Raw genomic sequence first — 16535 nt, forward strand, 5'->3', positions numbered from 1 at the left:
CCGCACTCTACGGACGGACACTCCGTCGGTGAAGTTTCTAACCCTTGCTCAAATGTGTCAACCACCAAGTGTATCACCTTGTGCACATGTGTTAGCATATTTTTACAAATATTTTCAAGGGTGTTAGCACTCTACTAGATCCTAAATGTATATGCAATGAGTTAGAGCATCTAGTGACACTTTGATAACCACTACGACTGGAGCTGCTGTAGAAGGACCGGCGGTATGCATGTGTCGTGGAGTAGGCATGTCGGTCAACTCGCTGAAGGATGCTCCAAGACTCCTGGAGACTGACGTGTCAGGCATGAATAGCGAGGATGACTGCTCTGGTGAGAAGCCCATGTGATATGGAGTGAACTGTGGGGCAACCATCGATGAGGACAACCACTGGGACACCTGAACTGTAGGTGAAGCAAATGGAGCTGGAGGCAGTCCCTGACTCTGAAGCCCACTGGGCTATACTGCTGGAGTCGTCAAAGTGGTGGCAGGCGGAGCAAGCTGGGGCGAAGGCTGTGGCAGTGGGGCCCCAAGTGCTGTCACTACATGCTGCATAAAGCCCATAAGCTGCTACTGCATGAGTATCTGCTGGTGATGCATCTATTGCTGCTGCTGCTGGAGAAGCTGCTGCTACCTCTAGAACTCATCCTGACGAGCCTGGAACTGTGCGAAGTTGGCAGCGGTCTCCTGTGCCCATCGTGCCTGATCCTGCTGCATCTGCTCAAGAATGGCAATCAATGCAGGGTCCATCTACGGTGCTGGTGGAGCTAAGATGGAACTGCCAGCCTCTACATCATGTCTGCGTGGAGGCATCTGAGGAATCGATAGATAGTCATCATCCGAGCTATCACTGGACTCGGTCATCCCCCTGCTGGGCCTTGAGCTGCTCCTCCTCTATGGCGGCTATGCCTCTAATGATCTCGTCCTGCTGAGCTGCTGACTCTGGAATATCTGGACGATGACTGGACTGAGCTGGTGCCTATGGAGTGTTGTGCCTGATCCTCTATGCCATGTTATATGCGGGAAACTCTGTGGTGGCAGCCTTGTACTCTGCAACCAACTCAGGGGTCCTGACCTGCACACACTTGAGCATCAAGAATGTGACCCAATGTGCATAAGGAAGCTGTCGGCAACTCTTGAAGCCCTCAGCAATAGTATCCTCTATCTCTGATAGAAGGAGGTCCCAAATGTCGAACACGGTCTGCTGCATCAGGGCATTAAGAAGCCAGAGCTGTAGGCGAGTCAGACCCTCTCTGTATCCCAACCTGGGAAGTAGTGTCCTCCAGATGATGGCCTCTAACACTCATGTTGTAGGAGTCATGTCACTGGGGTTCCTGCTCGACCCCTCACCAAAGGACTCCTTGAAGCAATATCGCACCAGATCTATAGGGGGCACCATCCCTCCATGAGGACGCTTGGGAGGCTCCTGCTATCCATAGCATACCTCATACAACTTGACGGGCTGATCCTGTAGCCTCAGTATCTCCCGAGCCCTGAAACTCATCACCCTGTAATCTCTGTCGTTGAATGCAAAGTGAATGAAGTTGTGATGCGGATCAACGTAGAGTGAAGCATAAAACTGCCGGACCCAAGATGGTACATATACTCCTGTCCGGCCAATCAGATCTGCTAGCCCCGGCAAATATGATAAGTAGGGGCGGATGTGCTCTCCAGCTGCTGCCATAATAGACTCTAAGCTATAGACTCTCTGAGATCTGAACACTGCCCCACTGTTTAGATATGCGTTGTAGAAGTCTTCCTGGAGCGGCATGTAGAAACCCTCAGCTGCTCTCTCATCCCTCCGCGGAGGAAACCACACATCGAACTCAACAAATCTTAACTAGCAAACCTGTCTGGCTGTGGCGGCCCTCAAGTCGAGGTGTACCACTGGAGGCGGACCCTGTGGTTTGGGCGGTGGGCGTGAACCCCTATGCTATGTAGCTGGCCTCAGTGGAACTGTAGCACTGGTACGACCAGAGCGGTGTAGCTGTGGTGCCGGCTCGGTCTCCTTGGCCTGCTGACCCTCCTGAGTCTCCTGAGCTGGCTGAGGCTCTGCTGGTGGGGGCTACTGTTGTGCCTCCTACTGGGACTCCCCGTGAGGTCGAGCCTCCTCAATAGCCAGTCGACGTCCTACCATCATGACAGTCCCAGGTGGACCACCATGATGACGCTCAGCCTCCTCAACCGCTGCCCTCTGTGCTGGTGTGAGCTGTGGATCTGCTATGACAACACCATTGTGAGCGCCTCCTCTCTCGACACACTCTGTGGCCTCTACAACAGCTGCTGCTCTCGCTGTCTCTACATCGGGGTACTTACGCTTCTTGGATGTCACCTGCTTCGTTGCTTTGCCTTTCGATCCTGTAGGCTGGCGAGGCGGGGGCCTCCGATCGTCATCTCCCGGACCACCACCAACGTTCTTGGTGCGAGCCATCTGAACTAACAAGAGGGTGAACTGCCACTGATGAAGATCAACTGTCAAACTGACACTCCCGAGGCTTGGCCTCGATCCTTACTCGCGAGCTTGGCTCCGAGTTGACTGACAATGTCACAAGAACCTCAACGGCACCGACTTGCTGCATGATGGAATAGATAGATATACAAATAAATATGATATATCTAATAGATGCGAAAACCTAGGTAGCAAGCAATGTAGGTACGAAATTGAGACGACAGGCAAGCTACCTGACGATCAGCGATCCGAGAAAAGAAAAGACGTCGCGTGGGGGAACCTCGGAACCGGCTAGGGTTAGGGATCGTGAACCACTCCGAAGATTTCGGTGGCCCTGAATGATTTAGGTCAATGCATTGATATTTGAACTAGGTCATACGCGAAGCAATTTGAGAAAATAGATTTGCCCTTACCAACGAGGAGGAAGAGCTAGGGCACGGCAGCTGCGCTCGGTGGTTGAGGGCAGATGGTGGCACATGTGGGCAATGAAACCGTGGCAAAGTGCTTGGCTGCGGGCTTGGCTCTGGCGGCGCGGTGGCGAGCGAGCCTAGCGGATGCGGTTGCACGTGAGGCTGGCAGATGCGGTGGCATGCGAGGGAGTCTGGCACGGGGCTACGACGGCACGGCACGCATGGTGGCTTGGGCGCGCGGGCTCGGGACGGAGCTACGGTAGCGCGATGAGCTACGGCGGCGCGGGAGACTAGGGCATGGAAGCTGCAGCGGCGTGGTTAGGTCAAGGAAAAGAAAACGCGATGGTTGCGGTTATTTGAGAAGGAAACAAAAGAGGAGTCCTGATGCCGCACGAGTTCCACTGACCGGACGCTCTGGTGGTAGCGACCGGACGCTACCACCTAGCGTCCAGTCGATTCCAGAGAGGTCCAATTCCTCTGGAATCGGGACCGGGCGCGTCCGGTGGTCCATAACCGGACGCATGCAGGGTCCGGTCAATACTGCCTGTTCCTTCTCCACATGACCGGATGCTAGATCCCTTCCTGACCAGATGCACAGACGCAGCGTCCGGTCACTCCTTCACCAGCAGTTCACCTCCTGTGAACTGACCGGACGCTGGACATCAGTGTCCGGTGCAGCGTCCGGTGCACCTTTTCCAGCAAATCTTCAAAGTCCCTCCACGTTGCCTATTCCCAATCAAGTCCCAACTTGAATAAGATCCAAATAAACACCAATTGGGACTGATGTGAGTGACCTCTCTCAAACCCTCATATTTTTCAAAATATGTTGCCTTAGGCTATAATTCTTTTTAAGAAAATAGGCAATAAGAGGGCAAAAGGAACAAAACGACAAAACAACATTCATGCATATGCAATACTTGTAAGTAAATCTAGTTGTTTATCAAGTTTGATCCAAGGTTAAGCTTCTTCACACGCTTTTCGGCGGTTATCTTAACCATGTTAGACAAGCCCTATATGCATTACCAAACATTAAACATGTTGTATATCACAATGAATGCAAGGGACAACACAAGCTCAATTTTTAGAGAAGTTACTAAAATCAAGCACATTGAGCTCATTCCACAATCTACAAAATGTAGCCTCATCTAGCGGTTTAGTGAAGATATCCGCTAATTGATCTTCGGTTCTTACACCTTCTAGTGATATATCATTTTAGCAACACGATCTCTTAGAGAGTGATGGTGGATATCTATGTGCTTGGTGCGAGAGTGTTGAACCGGATTATTTGCAAGTTTTACCGCACTTTCATTGTCGCACAAAAGAGGTACTTTATCTAGAACTACACCATAGTCTAGCAAAGTTTGTTTCATGTATAAAATTTGTGCACAACAAGCACCCACGGCAATGTATTCCGCTTCGGCAGTGGACAAAGCCACGCTATTTTGTTTTTTGGAGGACCAAGACACAAGTGATCTACCAAGCAAATGACACCCTCCGGATATGCTCTTTCTATCCACTTTGCATCCGGCATAATCCGAATCAAAATAGCCAACTAACTCAAATATAGCTCTTTTGGGATACCAAAGACCAATGCTTGGTGTGTGCTTAAGATACCTAAGGATTCTTTTTACAGCAATTAAATGTGTTTCCTTAGGACTAGCTTGAAATATAGCATACATACACACACTAAACATGATGTCGGGCCTAGATGTGGTTAAATATAACAAGCTACCAATAATAGAACGGTAGAGAGTTTGATCAACCGGGTTACCTCCCTCATCTAGGTCGAGATGTCCATTGGTAGGCATTGGTGTCTTGATTGGCTTACATTCATCCATCTCGAATCTCTTGAGAAGATCTTTTGTGTATTTCTCTTGAGAGATGAAGATGCCTTCTTTCATTTGCTTGACTTGAAAACCAAGAAAGAATATAAGCTCACCAATCATTGACATCTCGAACTCCTTCGACATCAATTCACCAAATTCTTTGCATGAGTCTTTATTTGATGATCCAAAGATGATATCATCAACATATACTTGACAAATGAAGATATGCCCATCAAGCTTCTTGGTGAATAGTGTGGTGTCGACATTCCCAATGGTGAAGCCCTTCTCAATAAATAAGTCCCGAAGGCGCTCATACTAAGCTCTTGGGCTTGCTTGAGCCCATATAGTGCCTTGGACAACCTATAAACATGATTAGGATATCTAGGGTCTTCAAACCCGGGAGGTTGATCAACATAGACTAGTTCATTAATAAAGCCATTTAAAAATGCACTTTTCACATTCATTTGATATAGTTTCATTTCATGATGTGATGCATATGCAAGAAGGATACAGATGGCTTCTAATCTTACAACCGGTGCAAAGGTCTCTCCAAAATCTAAACCTTCAACTTGAGAGAACCCCTTTGCAACTAGTCTTGCCTTGTTCCTCACAACAACACCTTGATCATCTTGCTTGTTGCGGAACACCCACTTGGTTCCAATGACTCTTGCACCTTTTGGTCGCTCTTCAAGAGTCCAAACTTCATTGTGAGTAAAGTTATTCAACTCTTCATGCATGGCATTGATCCAATCCGGATCTTTAAGAGCTTCTTCTACCTTGGTAGGCTCATAGCAAGAGACAAAAGAGTGATAAGCAATAAATGAAGCAAGTTTTTGAGATCGAGTCATTACACCCTTTGATGGACTCCCTATGATGAGATCTTATGGATGATCTTATAGGAGGTGTGTATTTCTTCTATTGACCACTTGAGAAGGAGGTCATGGAGTATCAACATCTTGTGCTTGTATCACTATTTGCTCATGGGAGATATAAGTATCTTCATTTTCTACTCTCTCATCTTTTTTACCATCTTGTGGTACATTTGATGAAGAAGGTTGGTCAATGACTTGTACATCATCTTCATCATCTTTTGGCTTGATGTCTCCCACCGGAATATTCTTCATAGCCTCCCTCAATGGTTCATCACCTACATCATCAAGATTCTCATGTGCTCCTTGGGAGCTGTTAGATTCATCAAATTCCACATCATATGTTTCTTCAACCAAGTCGGTGGCATGATTAAATACTCTATATGCTTTGGACTTCAATGAGTAATCAACAAGAAAACCTATATCACAACGTCTTTGGAACTTCCCTAGGTGTTGCCGCTTCTTGTAGATGTAGCACTTGCAACCAAACACCCTAAAGAATGAGACGTCCGGCTTCTTCCCATTGAGCAACTCATAAGGTGTCTTATCAAGGAACTTTTGAAGGAATAGACAGTTGGATGCATAACATGCGGTGTTGATTGCTTCCGCCCATAGAACTTCGGGGGTGTTGTACTCATCTAGCATTGTCATTGCAAGAGTGATCAAAATCCGATTCTTTCTCTCAACTACACCATTTTGTTGAGGAGTATAAGTTGCGGAGACTTCATGTTTGATTCCAACTTCATCACAATAGGCTTCAATATTTATGTTGTCAAATTCTTTGCCATTGTCACTTCTAATCTTCTTGAGCTTCACTTCAAATTCATTTTGAGCTCTCTTGGCAAACTTCTTGAAGCAAGATGCAACTTCGGATTTGTCATGAAGGAAGAACACCCATGTATACCTTGAATAGTCATACACAATCACAAGACAATAGAGATTCCCTCCCAAACTCTTGTATGTTGTTGGTCCAAATAAATCCATGTGTAGGAGTTCTAGCACTCTTGTGGTTGACATGAAAGCTTTGGTTGGATGAGTGTTTGCAACTTGCTTGCCAGCTTGACATGCACTACAAAGCTTGTCCTTTTCAAACTTTATATCCTTCAACCCTCTCACCAAATTATTCTTCATAAGCTTCTTGAGTGAGCTCATCCCAACATGAGCAAGTCTTCTATGCCATAGCCACCCAAATATTGTTTTGGTGAATAGGCAAGTCTTTAAATTTGCATCTTCAGAGATGAAGTCCACTAGATATAAGTTGTTGTATCTAAATCCATTGAATATTACTTGATTATCATCTACCTTGGATACAACAACCTCTTTCTCGGTGAACAAGCATTGGAAGCCAAGATCACATAATTGTCCAACGGATAGCAAGTTGAAGCTCAATGAAGCAACATAGAGCACATTGGAGATGGAATGATCATTTGATATTGCCACTTTACCCAATCCTTTAATCTTACCCTTTGAATTATCTCCAAATGTTATTTTCTCTTGTCTATCTACCTCTTCATTTAGTGAGGTGAATATATGAGGATCACCGGTCATATGTTGAGTGCAACCACTATCAATAACCCAATGACTTCCACTGGTCTTGTAGTTCACCTATACACAAGAGATTCAAGCTTTGGGGATCCAAACTTGTTGAGGGCCCTTCACCTTCTCAACAAGTGACTTAGCCACCCAAATCTTCTTAGGCCTACTCTTGTTAGGGGGTCCTAAGAACATGACTTTCATCTTTTCACTAGAATCTTTTCTAAGCATGTAGTGAGCATTGAAAGCAAAGGGTCTAGCATGCTTGGGCAAGGGTTGTGGTGGTGGAGTTTGACACTCATGAGCAAAGTGGCCTTCTTGTCCACACTCAAAACATCTCTTTGGCTTTGGCTTTGATTGTTGGTGTTGAGCTTGAGCCTTCTTCTTCTCTACACTTGCCATATATCCAATGCCACTTCTATCCATCTTCATGACGGTGTTCATAAGTAGCTCACTTTGGAGATGCTTGTCTCTAGCAAACTTGCTCAATCCAATCTTGAGATGCTCTTTCTCCAACTTGAGCTTCTTATTTTCTTCCTTTAGAGCATCATCTTTCTTCTCTTCCTTGAGCTTCTTGTTTTCTTCTTTGAGCTTCTCATTCTCAAGAATTAACTCTTTGTCATGATCAAGAGTTTCTAGCATAATGATGTTATGGCTTTTCATCTCTTCAAGATCTTTCATGAGCTTCTCATTATCACTCTTGAGCTTGACATACTCATCATAGTCATTGCACTCAACCACTTGCTTGCCTTTGCTACTAGATCCATGCTCAATGCTCTCATCAATTAGATCATCACATGAAGTAGCTATATCAATCTTGACAACATGGTTAGTAGCATCATGCGGCTCATTTAGTAAAAATTCTTGAGCAATAACAAGAGTATCATGATTAATCTTAAGCGTAGTGTATTCATCTTTTAGCTTATTGTGGCTAGTGATGAGTTCATTGTGCACCCACTCAAGTTTATCATGTTTATCTTTAAGCTCTTTCTTGGAAGATTTGAGCTCCTTGAGTTTGGATGATATAGCATCATTAGTTTCTCTAAGTTCATCATTAGCTTTTTCTAATGTATCACACTTAGCTAAGAGTGAATCATTTTTAGCATTAAGCTTTTCATTTGTAACTCTACTCTTTCTAATGATCTTAGTGTATTTTCTTAGTATTTTGATAAGATCATCATATGTAGGTGAATAATCATCATCGCTATCGCTATCATCATCACTAGCATCCTCATCATCACTACTATCATCACTCTTAGTTACCTTGCGTTCACCCTTGGCCATAAGGCATAGGTGTGTAGAGGATGATAGCGATGGTGGCGGTGAAGATGCAAGATCAATAGCAATGGCGGCCACCTTCTCATTGTCACTATCATCATCAGATGATTCACTTGATGAATCAATGTTCGTGAGCCAATCACCGATAATGTAGGCCTTTCCACTCTTCTTCTTCTTGTGGAAGTCCCTCTTCTTGCCATCTCTCTTCTTGTATGGCTTGTTCTTTTTCTTCTCATCTTCATCTTCATTGCTTGAGTCATCTTTCTTGCCCTTGTTCTTGTTCTTGAACTTGTCTTTCTTGGGCTTTGTGCATTGATGAGCTAGATGGCTAAGTTCGCCATAATTGTAGCAATCCATCTTGGAGATTGACTTTCTTCTTGAGCTAGTGAAGAACTTCTTCTTCTTGCCGTCAAACTTGATGCCACTCTTGTTTAGCTTCTTTAGCATCTTGGCGGTCTTCTTCACCATAAGAGCAAGACTTTCTTCATCATCTTCATCACTTGAGCTCTCATACTCAAGTCTTGCTTTGCCCTTATCTTGGCTAGCTTTGAATGCTAAGTCCTTCTCTTTCTTCTTTGTAGAGGATGAGCCATCTTGTGGCGTGATGTGCATGTACATCTCATGAGCATTGATCTTTTCCAAGATTTGTGTCGGTGTATCGATGGAAAGATCACCTTGATGTAGCACGGTCATAATATGCCCATATTTGTCAATGGGGAGGACACTTAAGATCTTTCTCACAACGTCGGATGGTGACATTTGAGTAAGTCCAAACCCATTGACTTTCTCTACAAGAACATTTAAACAAGAATACATTTCATTAGCACTTTCTTTGGGAAGCATCTCAAATGAATTTAGCTTTTAAATCACAAGATGATAGTGTTCCTCACGCTCACTCTTGGTTCCCTCATGGAGCGCACAAATGTCTGACCATAGTGCATGTGCGTCTTTGTGGTTCCTTACACGGTTAAACACATCTTTGCAAAGGCCTCTAAAGATGGTGTTTCGAGCCTTTGCATTTCATTTTTCATAGTTAACTTCATCACCTTGTAAGTTAGTTGCATCCCGAGGTTTTGGGAAGCCTTGTGAGGTGGCTCTAAGAATACCAACGTCTAGAGCTTCTAAGTATGCCTCCATGCGGATTTTCCAATATGGAAAGTCATCTCCCTCAAAGATAGGAGGAGGTCCATCCCTATGAGACATCTTGCTCTAAGCGATTAAGCTTAAAAACATGAGCACGAGGCTCCGATACTAATTGAAAGGATCAAGATGCCCAAGAGAGGGGGTGAATTGGGCTAATTCTAAATTCTCTTACAATAATCAAATCCTACGGATAGCCCAATTAACCCCTTGTGCCTAGAAAAGTATTTCTATCAAATTAACGCACAAAGGACTTACAACCTATGTTCTAAACTGACTCTAGCATGGCAATTATATGAATGTAAAGATAAGTAATGAATTGCTCAAAGTAAATACTTCAAAGTAAATGCTCAAAGTAAAGAGAGAGAGAGAGGAACGCGGCGATGTTTTGCCGAGGTATCGGAGAGTCGCCACTCCCCACTAGTCCTCGTTGGAGCACCCACGTAAGGGTGTAGCTCCCCCTTGATCCGCACAAGGATCAAGTGCTCTCTACGGGTTGATTCTTCGACACTCCGTCACGGCGAATCACCCAAAGCCGCTCACAACTTGAGTTGGGTCACCCACAACCTTCGCCGGGTGATCACCAAGCTCCCAATCACCACCAAGCCGTCTAGGTGATGGTGATCACCAAGAGTAACAAGCATGAACTCTCACTTGACCACGCGAAGCCTAATGAGAAGATGGATGCACACTTTGCTACTCTTGATTCACTAATGAGGCTACTCTCTTGGATTCTCAAATCTCAATCACCTCACTAGGACCTTGCTCTTCTTGGCACTCACAAACATGTTTCTCAGCTGTTGGAATGAGCAAAAGTAACTCTACACACGAGTGGAGCTTCTATTTATAAGGTAGCCTGAAAAACGAACTGTTATGAGCTTCTGTGGGGTGACCGGACGCTCCGGTCGTGTTGACCGGATGCTCCAGTCAGTTCAACCCACGAACCAGTGGAAATGTGTTGACCGGACGCTGGCAGGGTCCGGTCACCACTGATCGGACACGTTCGGTCGCATGAAACCCTCACTGGATGCTTACTGGACTCGACCAGACGCTGAACCCTCAGGGTCTGGTCAGTACTGACCGGACGCGTCCGGTCACAGATTCACTTCTCTGGAACCTTACTGGAGTCGACCGGACGCTACCTTTCAGCGTTCGGTCACTTGACCTCTCCAGTGTCTGGTCGCACCAAACGCAGACTACTAATCAAATGAACTGACCGGACCCTGCGGCCAGCGTCCGGTCGCACCGGGGCAGCGTCCGGTCAGCATTTGACCCTCTATTCACTTCCAACTCTCGATCATATGTGAATAAAGTTTGCTCCAAAGGATCTTAGGCATTCATAGGAGCTACCTAGAGCTAGTTTTAACAAGTGTGCACCACACCTAACTCACTAGACTCAACTAGGTCAAGCTACCCATTCATACCCCCCTTAATAGTACGACCAAAGGAAAAACAAAGTCCTAAACTACTCTAAGTGTCACTCCAACTCCAATTAACACTTAGAACTGATCATCCTTAACCTTGTTGTCTATCCTTTGAAAACCGAAACGATTTCCATCGTAGGGGCATGGCAACTTTGATTGCCCGATCAATCTCCATTACCATGACCTAACTTAATTGCATCTACAAAACACACATTAGTCATAGTAATATTGTATTGACATTAATCACCGAAATCCAACTAGGGGCCTAGATGCTTTCAGTCGGGCGAGACGGAGCCAGCCCTCGGGAGTCAGCCGAGGCAGAGCTAACCCTCGGGGGTCGGACGAGGCAGGGCCCATGGCCTCGGTGTCCGGACGAGGTGGAGCCCTACAAGAGGCATAGTCATGCTCTTGATCGCATGGACGAATCAATATTGATGGTCATTAGTTCCTTCTCTTCGGATACCCTAGTATTGGTCCCCGACACCTCCCTAGAGCCACTCGAAGAATTTCTGCCATGGCTGCTTTGAGGAGGAGAGGTTGTATATATGTGATGTTCTATGATGTATTTTGTGATATTTACGTAATATACGTATGAAGTTCTATGATTTTTTATGATGTTCGCGTAGTATATTTGTGATGTTTTGTGTTGTATTTTTGTGATGTTCATGTAATATATATGTAATGTTCTACGATGTATTTTTGTGATATTTATGTAGTATTTTCTAATGTTCATGTGATACACATAGCCCTGGGCAAAAAAATACCGAGAACCGAACCGAAAATACCGAGAACCGAACCAAAATACCGAAACCGATTTTTTCGGTACCCTGTTCGGTTTCTAATTCCCAGGAACCAAAATTACCGAGGTAAATTCGGTTCTTTACCTCGGGGAACCGAATTTACCGAATTACCTGAAATGTGTTGATTTTGAGTGTTGTTATATTATTGATTGTACTATTTGTAGCTTATTATATTATGTATTTGTGGTACTCACTTTTATAGTCTTGTGGACTTGATATGTATATTTATTTTGTAATATTATTCTCTATGAAATCGTGTCAAAATTAGCTTTTGAACCTGCTATTACATGTCTTCGTAATTTGTTCGGTACTGTTCGGTAAATACCGAAACCGAACCGAAAGTACCGAAATCGAATTTTCTTGGTACCGATTTTTAGAAGGAACCGATTAGTACCTATTTTCTACGGAACCGAATTTCTGTGGGAATCGAAGTACTGAACCGATGAGTTCGGTATTACCGAATGCCCAGGCTGAGATACACATATGATGTTATAGGATGTTTTATTATGTTCTAAAATGGTTTATAATAATATAAATATTTCATAATTGAGACGAATCATATACATTGTCTAGTGGTGAGAAAATATTCACATAATACACATGAGATATTTTGTGGTATATTTTAGGTTGTTCAAGTAGTATTGGCTTGTTGTGCTCTTTATTTCTCCTATTTTTACGTGGACTTTTTTCCTTTCTATTATTTTTTATTTTCCTTTATGCCTTGTTCTATCTTTTATTAATTTCTTCTCTTTTTTATATGTCATTTTATTTATATTTCTATATATTTCATAGATTTTCTCATTTATTATTCTTCTATTTCCACATATATTATAATACCATTCACATGAACATATATTATTTTTATCCTAAATTTGTAATATTATTCTTCTTAACTTAGAACATTTGTTTTATGATGACGGTACATTTTATCATAGACCTAGAACATCGCTGTACTTAATAGAAAGAATTGTTCTATCTTTATGAGATAAATGTTCGTAAATAAAACTTTATCTAAATATGTCCATGTCAGATTTTGTTTCAAAGAGTTTATTGCAAGAAATATGATGGTCAATCGGATTTTAATTTCGATACTTAGTTTAGCAGATATAACCTTTTTTCACCTCAAAAAGTATTTTACGTGCTGGTGTTAGCAAGCCTCGGCCGGCACGCGGGAAAACGAAGCCAGCTGGACGTTTCCAGCCGCGAAAATTTGCCCGTCGGGATGCTTCCGGCCGAATGGCCGGGCTATAGCCCGCTTAAAGAATAGGAGGAGTAAGTTCGTGAACTTGTTTGATACATTTAAATATATATTTACATATATTTGTTTGTAGGATATAAGTTTTTTTTTAAATTATACGGTACAACGTAGACGCTCATAACACGAACGTACATTTATCCTTATGAACATAAATACGTAAACCCTAGCCCTATGAGCACGTCCGAATGACTGAGCTTTGACGGTTCTTAAGATTCACGAAGTCATCACAGACAGCTAAAAGCATAGCACAAGTTTTAAATTTGATATCTATGTTTATGTGGTGTGTGCTAGTTATAGAATTAATTGATAAAATAAAAAACTAGTGATAGCCAGATATGCCTCGTATTCTTACGAGTGATACTAGGATCTTTTACTTATAATGTTGATCTCGTTCCCGCGGGCATAGTCCAATGGTCTAAGCGGGAGTAGCATAACAGTGCTTGCAACGTAAGGACTAATTAATAATTACTTTAACCAACTGATAACCCATATTGATTGCGTTCCTACCAAATGGGTGAGATGAGTAACTGAGGAATTTCCGACGTAGGATAATCTTATAGGATACAAATAAAATAACTCATTTTATAGTAGCACCGATTATCTGATCAAACAGAGTAAGGCGCACAACCTGGTCTTAAAATCTGCAACGACGACTATATAACAATATATAAAGCACCAGCACCTCAAGGGCAATGGCGCTGGTACAGATGACATATCCAATTACACAGGCCATGCTGCTGATACGAGAGGATAGCAGGGCCCTAACACGAACCGAATGGGACCATGTCGAATTATTGCTGCATACACAGGAGGCTCTGAGAAGCTCTAGTTTTCCTGGGCACCTTCATCAGCTGGGGCTTCCTTCACCTTAACCGCCTCCGAAGATACCTCCCTTGGCTTCTCTTCTGTTGCCGGTGCCTTCTCAGCCTCAGTGGTGGCCTCACTAGTTTCAGGGGCCGTGCTTGCGGTGCTGCCTTCTTCAACAGGGACAGTCTTCTTGACAGTACCAACCTTCACATACTTGCTCATGAACTTGTATTCCCAATCCTGCAGGGCGTCAAGCTCAAATGGGCCTAGGCCAGAGATGTCGCCAGTAAGATCCTGCGGCTCAAAGGACATCTTTGCTAGGGCTCTGCTGGCATCTTTACCAGCGAATAGGGCATAAGGTCCGCCAGGTCCATAGAACATTCTGCATAGGGTCATTAATAAACATTATAAATACAGAACTCAATATGTAAAGTAAGAAGGGGAAAGGAGGGGGGGATTTGAACCGTAAGAGAGCTTCACAACAAATTTCTAACATGTAAGTCACTGAAATGAATTCACAACTGACCATATGAGCACAACTATTCTTGAATAAAATAAATAAGCATAAGCATGCAAATTTCTAACATGTAAGTCACTGAAATGAATTCACAACTGACCATATGATCACAACTGACCCTATGTTTCGCATGGACAGCCGTGCAATGTGGAATGATTGTGATTGTGAAAGTACAAGCATAATCAAAGATAGATGTGCATATAATAATATAACAGATCTAAGAAGTTTCAAAACATATCATCCACCACAAAATATGGGTACAGCTGCAACTGCATCTTGCATACCAAGGGCTAGCTAAGAGATATCACATATAGTATTCCATTGCCAGATCAAACCACAAAACTTCTAAAAAAAGAATAAAACAACAGAAAAGAAAAGAACCATTAAAACAGCTTTCACTAATTCTCCCGGGCAACCAGTGCCAAATAAAAAACATATCCAAAAGTAGCCCTCATCTCCCATTGAATCAGAACGCTTTACTAGCAAAAATATCACAAATTTTTTTTTAGGAAGCGCCTATCTATATTTACCACATCTTTTCACTGGCAAATCTGGGAATCCCAGCTGCACAGATGAAAGGAATACTTATCCAAGCACAACAGGTAAAAAATTGGTACGTTAACTTATTATATGAGCATTGAATCTCTATATCAAATCAGGCAATCATCAGCATATATACTCTCCATTATCAACTCTACAGCCATCATCTCAGATGGTATACAGTCAACTGGTGCTAAAAAGATTCTAATCAAATAGAAATTGATTAGGTATACCAAACAACAAAGAAAAATTCAGCGAAAGCGACCCCAACAAACATTAGGGAATTGATATCAACGCCCCAAAAGTTTGTTGTGGACCTGCTGCCCGAGATTCACACCTTAAATTTTCACCCAATGCAGAAAAAAAATCATCCCCTAGCTAACCATAGTGGCAGCTCATATTGCTAACCATAGCGGACATGTCCCCATAATAAACAACAAAGCAATCAATCGATGCTTTCCATATCTTGATGCCACCCAGGCAACTGAGGCCCCGAATGCGCCAAGACATTAAACGAGAAATTCCAGACGATTTATAACCAAGATTACTCCCATAATCCAGGAAGACAGAGACGACAATATCAAAAAGCTCAAATAGACAAGGCATTCAAAACCTCAGAAAATTCGAGCAAACTTATCACTTGGATTACTCCAATCATCAGAAAAAGAAATCTATAGTTACATCTGAAAAAGCTAACTATCATTGAACCGATAACGCAATCGGTATGTGCTAAAAAATCAGCAAGCCGTACTCAGTCAGGTCATCCAAATAGTACAGCAAAGCCGGCCAATTATGCAACTTCATCAACAATCATACAGCAATAGCAAGTAGGAGCGATACTTCTACGCATATATAGGGCATAATAATAGATTATATGATGAATATTGACTCGACTACGGCAGAATCGGGCAACCGCAACAAAATCTAATCACTAGAACAGCGATCGATCCATGAAAACAGGGGGTAAGTTATGGTTTTGGCGCAAAGAACAGACCTGCTCTGGGTGACGTCGTAGATCTGGCCCTTGATGGCCATGAGGAGCGGCTTCTTAGGGTCGGAGCCGTCGTACTGGCGGAGCTCCTCCTCGGAGACCTCCCCCATCTGCACGGGGGGCGGGAGCGGCTCCGCCTCGGGCTCCTCCCGCGGGCGCGGCGGCGGCGGGGGCGGGGCCGCGAAGAGCCCCGACACGACGTGGTACAGCACGGCCGCCACCGCGACGGCCGTGAAGAAGGCCGCCGGCGACAGCCCCGTGTACGTGACGATCGCCTGCTTCAGCGTCTCCCACAGCTCCGCCACCGCCATCGCTGCGTGCCTGATTCACTGGTTGTGGGGGTCTGGCTCGCCGGCCCTCTGACTTTCGGGGGAGCGGGGTAGTCTCGTCTTTTCGGGCGACTTGGAAAGGGAAGCGAGGAGGCGGAGAAAAATATCTGCAGCTTTTTATGGAGGGATGATGAAGAGAGCTGCTCTCAGGGGTGAAGCATTTTATAGCCTGACTGACGAGTGGGTGCAGAGGAGATCTCGAGGTACCTCGGATCCGGGGCCCAGATGTAAGTGGGATCCCTACGCGTATACATATCGTGGATTTGATTACATTTTGAATATTAGTAATATCAATATATATGATCAGGGATTTACAGCAACCAGTAGCGTGTCCGTGCTAACGCTACGGTGACATTTTATTGATGCA

General features: G+C 43.9%; 1 protein-coding gene across 1 annotated transcript; it reads right to left on the reverse strand.

Annotated features, from left to right (window-relative positions):
* Nucleotides 1–13499: 13499 nt before the first annotated feature.
* LOC136535072 (membrane steroid-binding protein 1-like) lies at nucleotides 13500–16305 on the reverse strand. Its single transcript, XM_066527428.1, has 2 exons — nucleotides 15843–16305; nucleotides 13500–14173 (listed from the first exon to the last, which is right to left on the reverse strand). The coding sequence occupies exons 1-2, from the start codon at nucleotides 16148–16150 to the stop codon at nucleotides 13810–13812; spliced, it is 672 nt and encodes a 223-aa protein (XP_066383525.1). The 5' UTR covers nucleotides 16151–16305; the 3' UTR covers nucleotides 13500–13809.
* Nucleotides 16306–16535: the final 230 nt, after the last annotated feature.

The sequence above is a fragment of the Miscanthus floridulus genome, chromosome 1 (assembly GCF_019320115.1).
Source record: "Miscanthus floridulus cultivar M001 chromosome 1, ASM1932011v1, whole genome shotgun sequence".
Taxonomy (NCBI): domain Eukaryota; kingdom Viridiplantae; phylum Streptophyta; class Magnoliopsida; order Poales; family Poaceae; genus Miscanthus; species Miscanthus floridulus.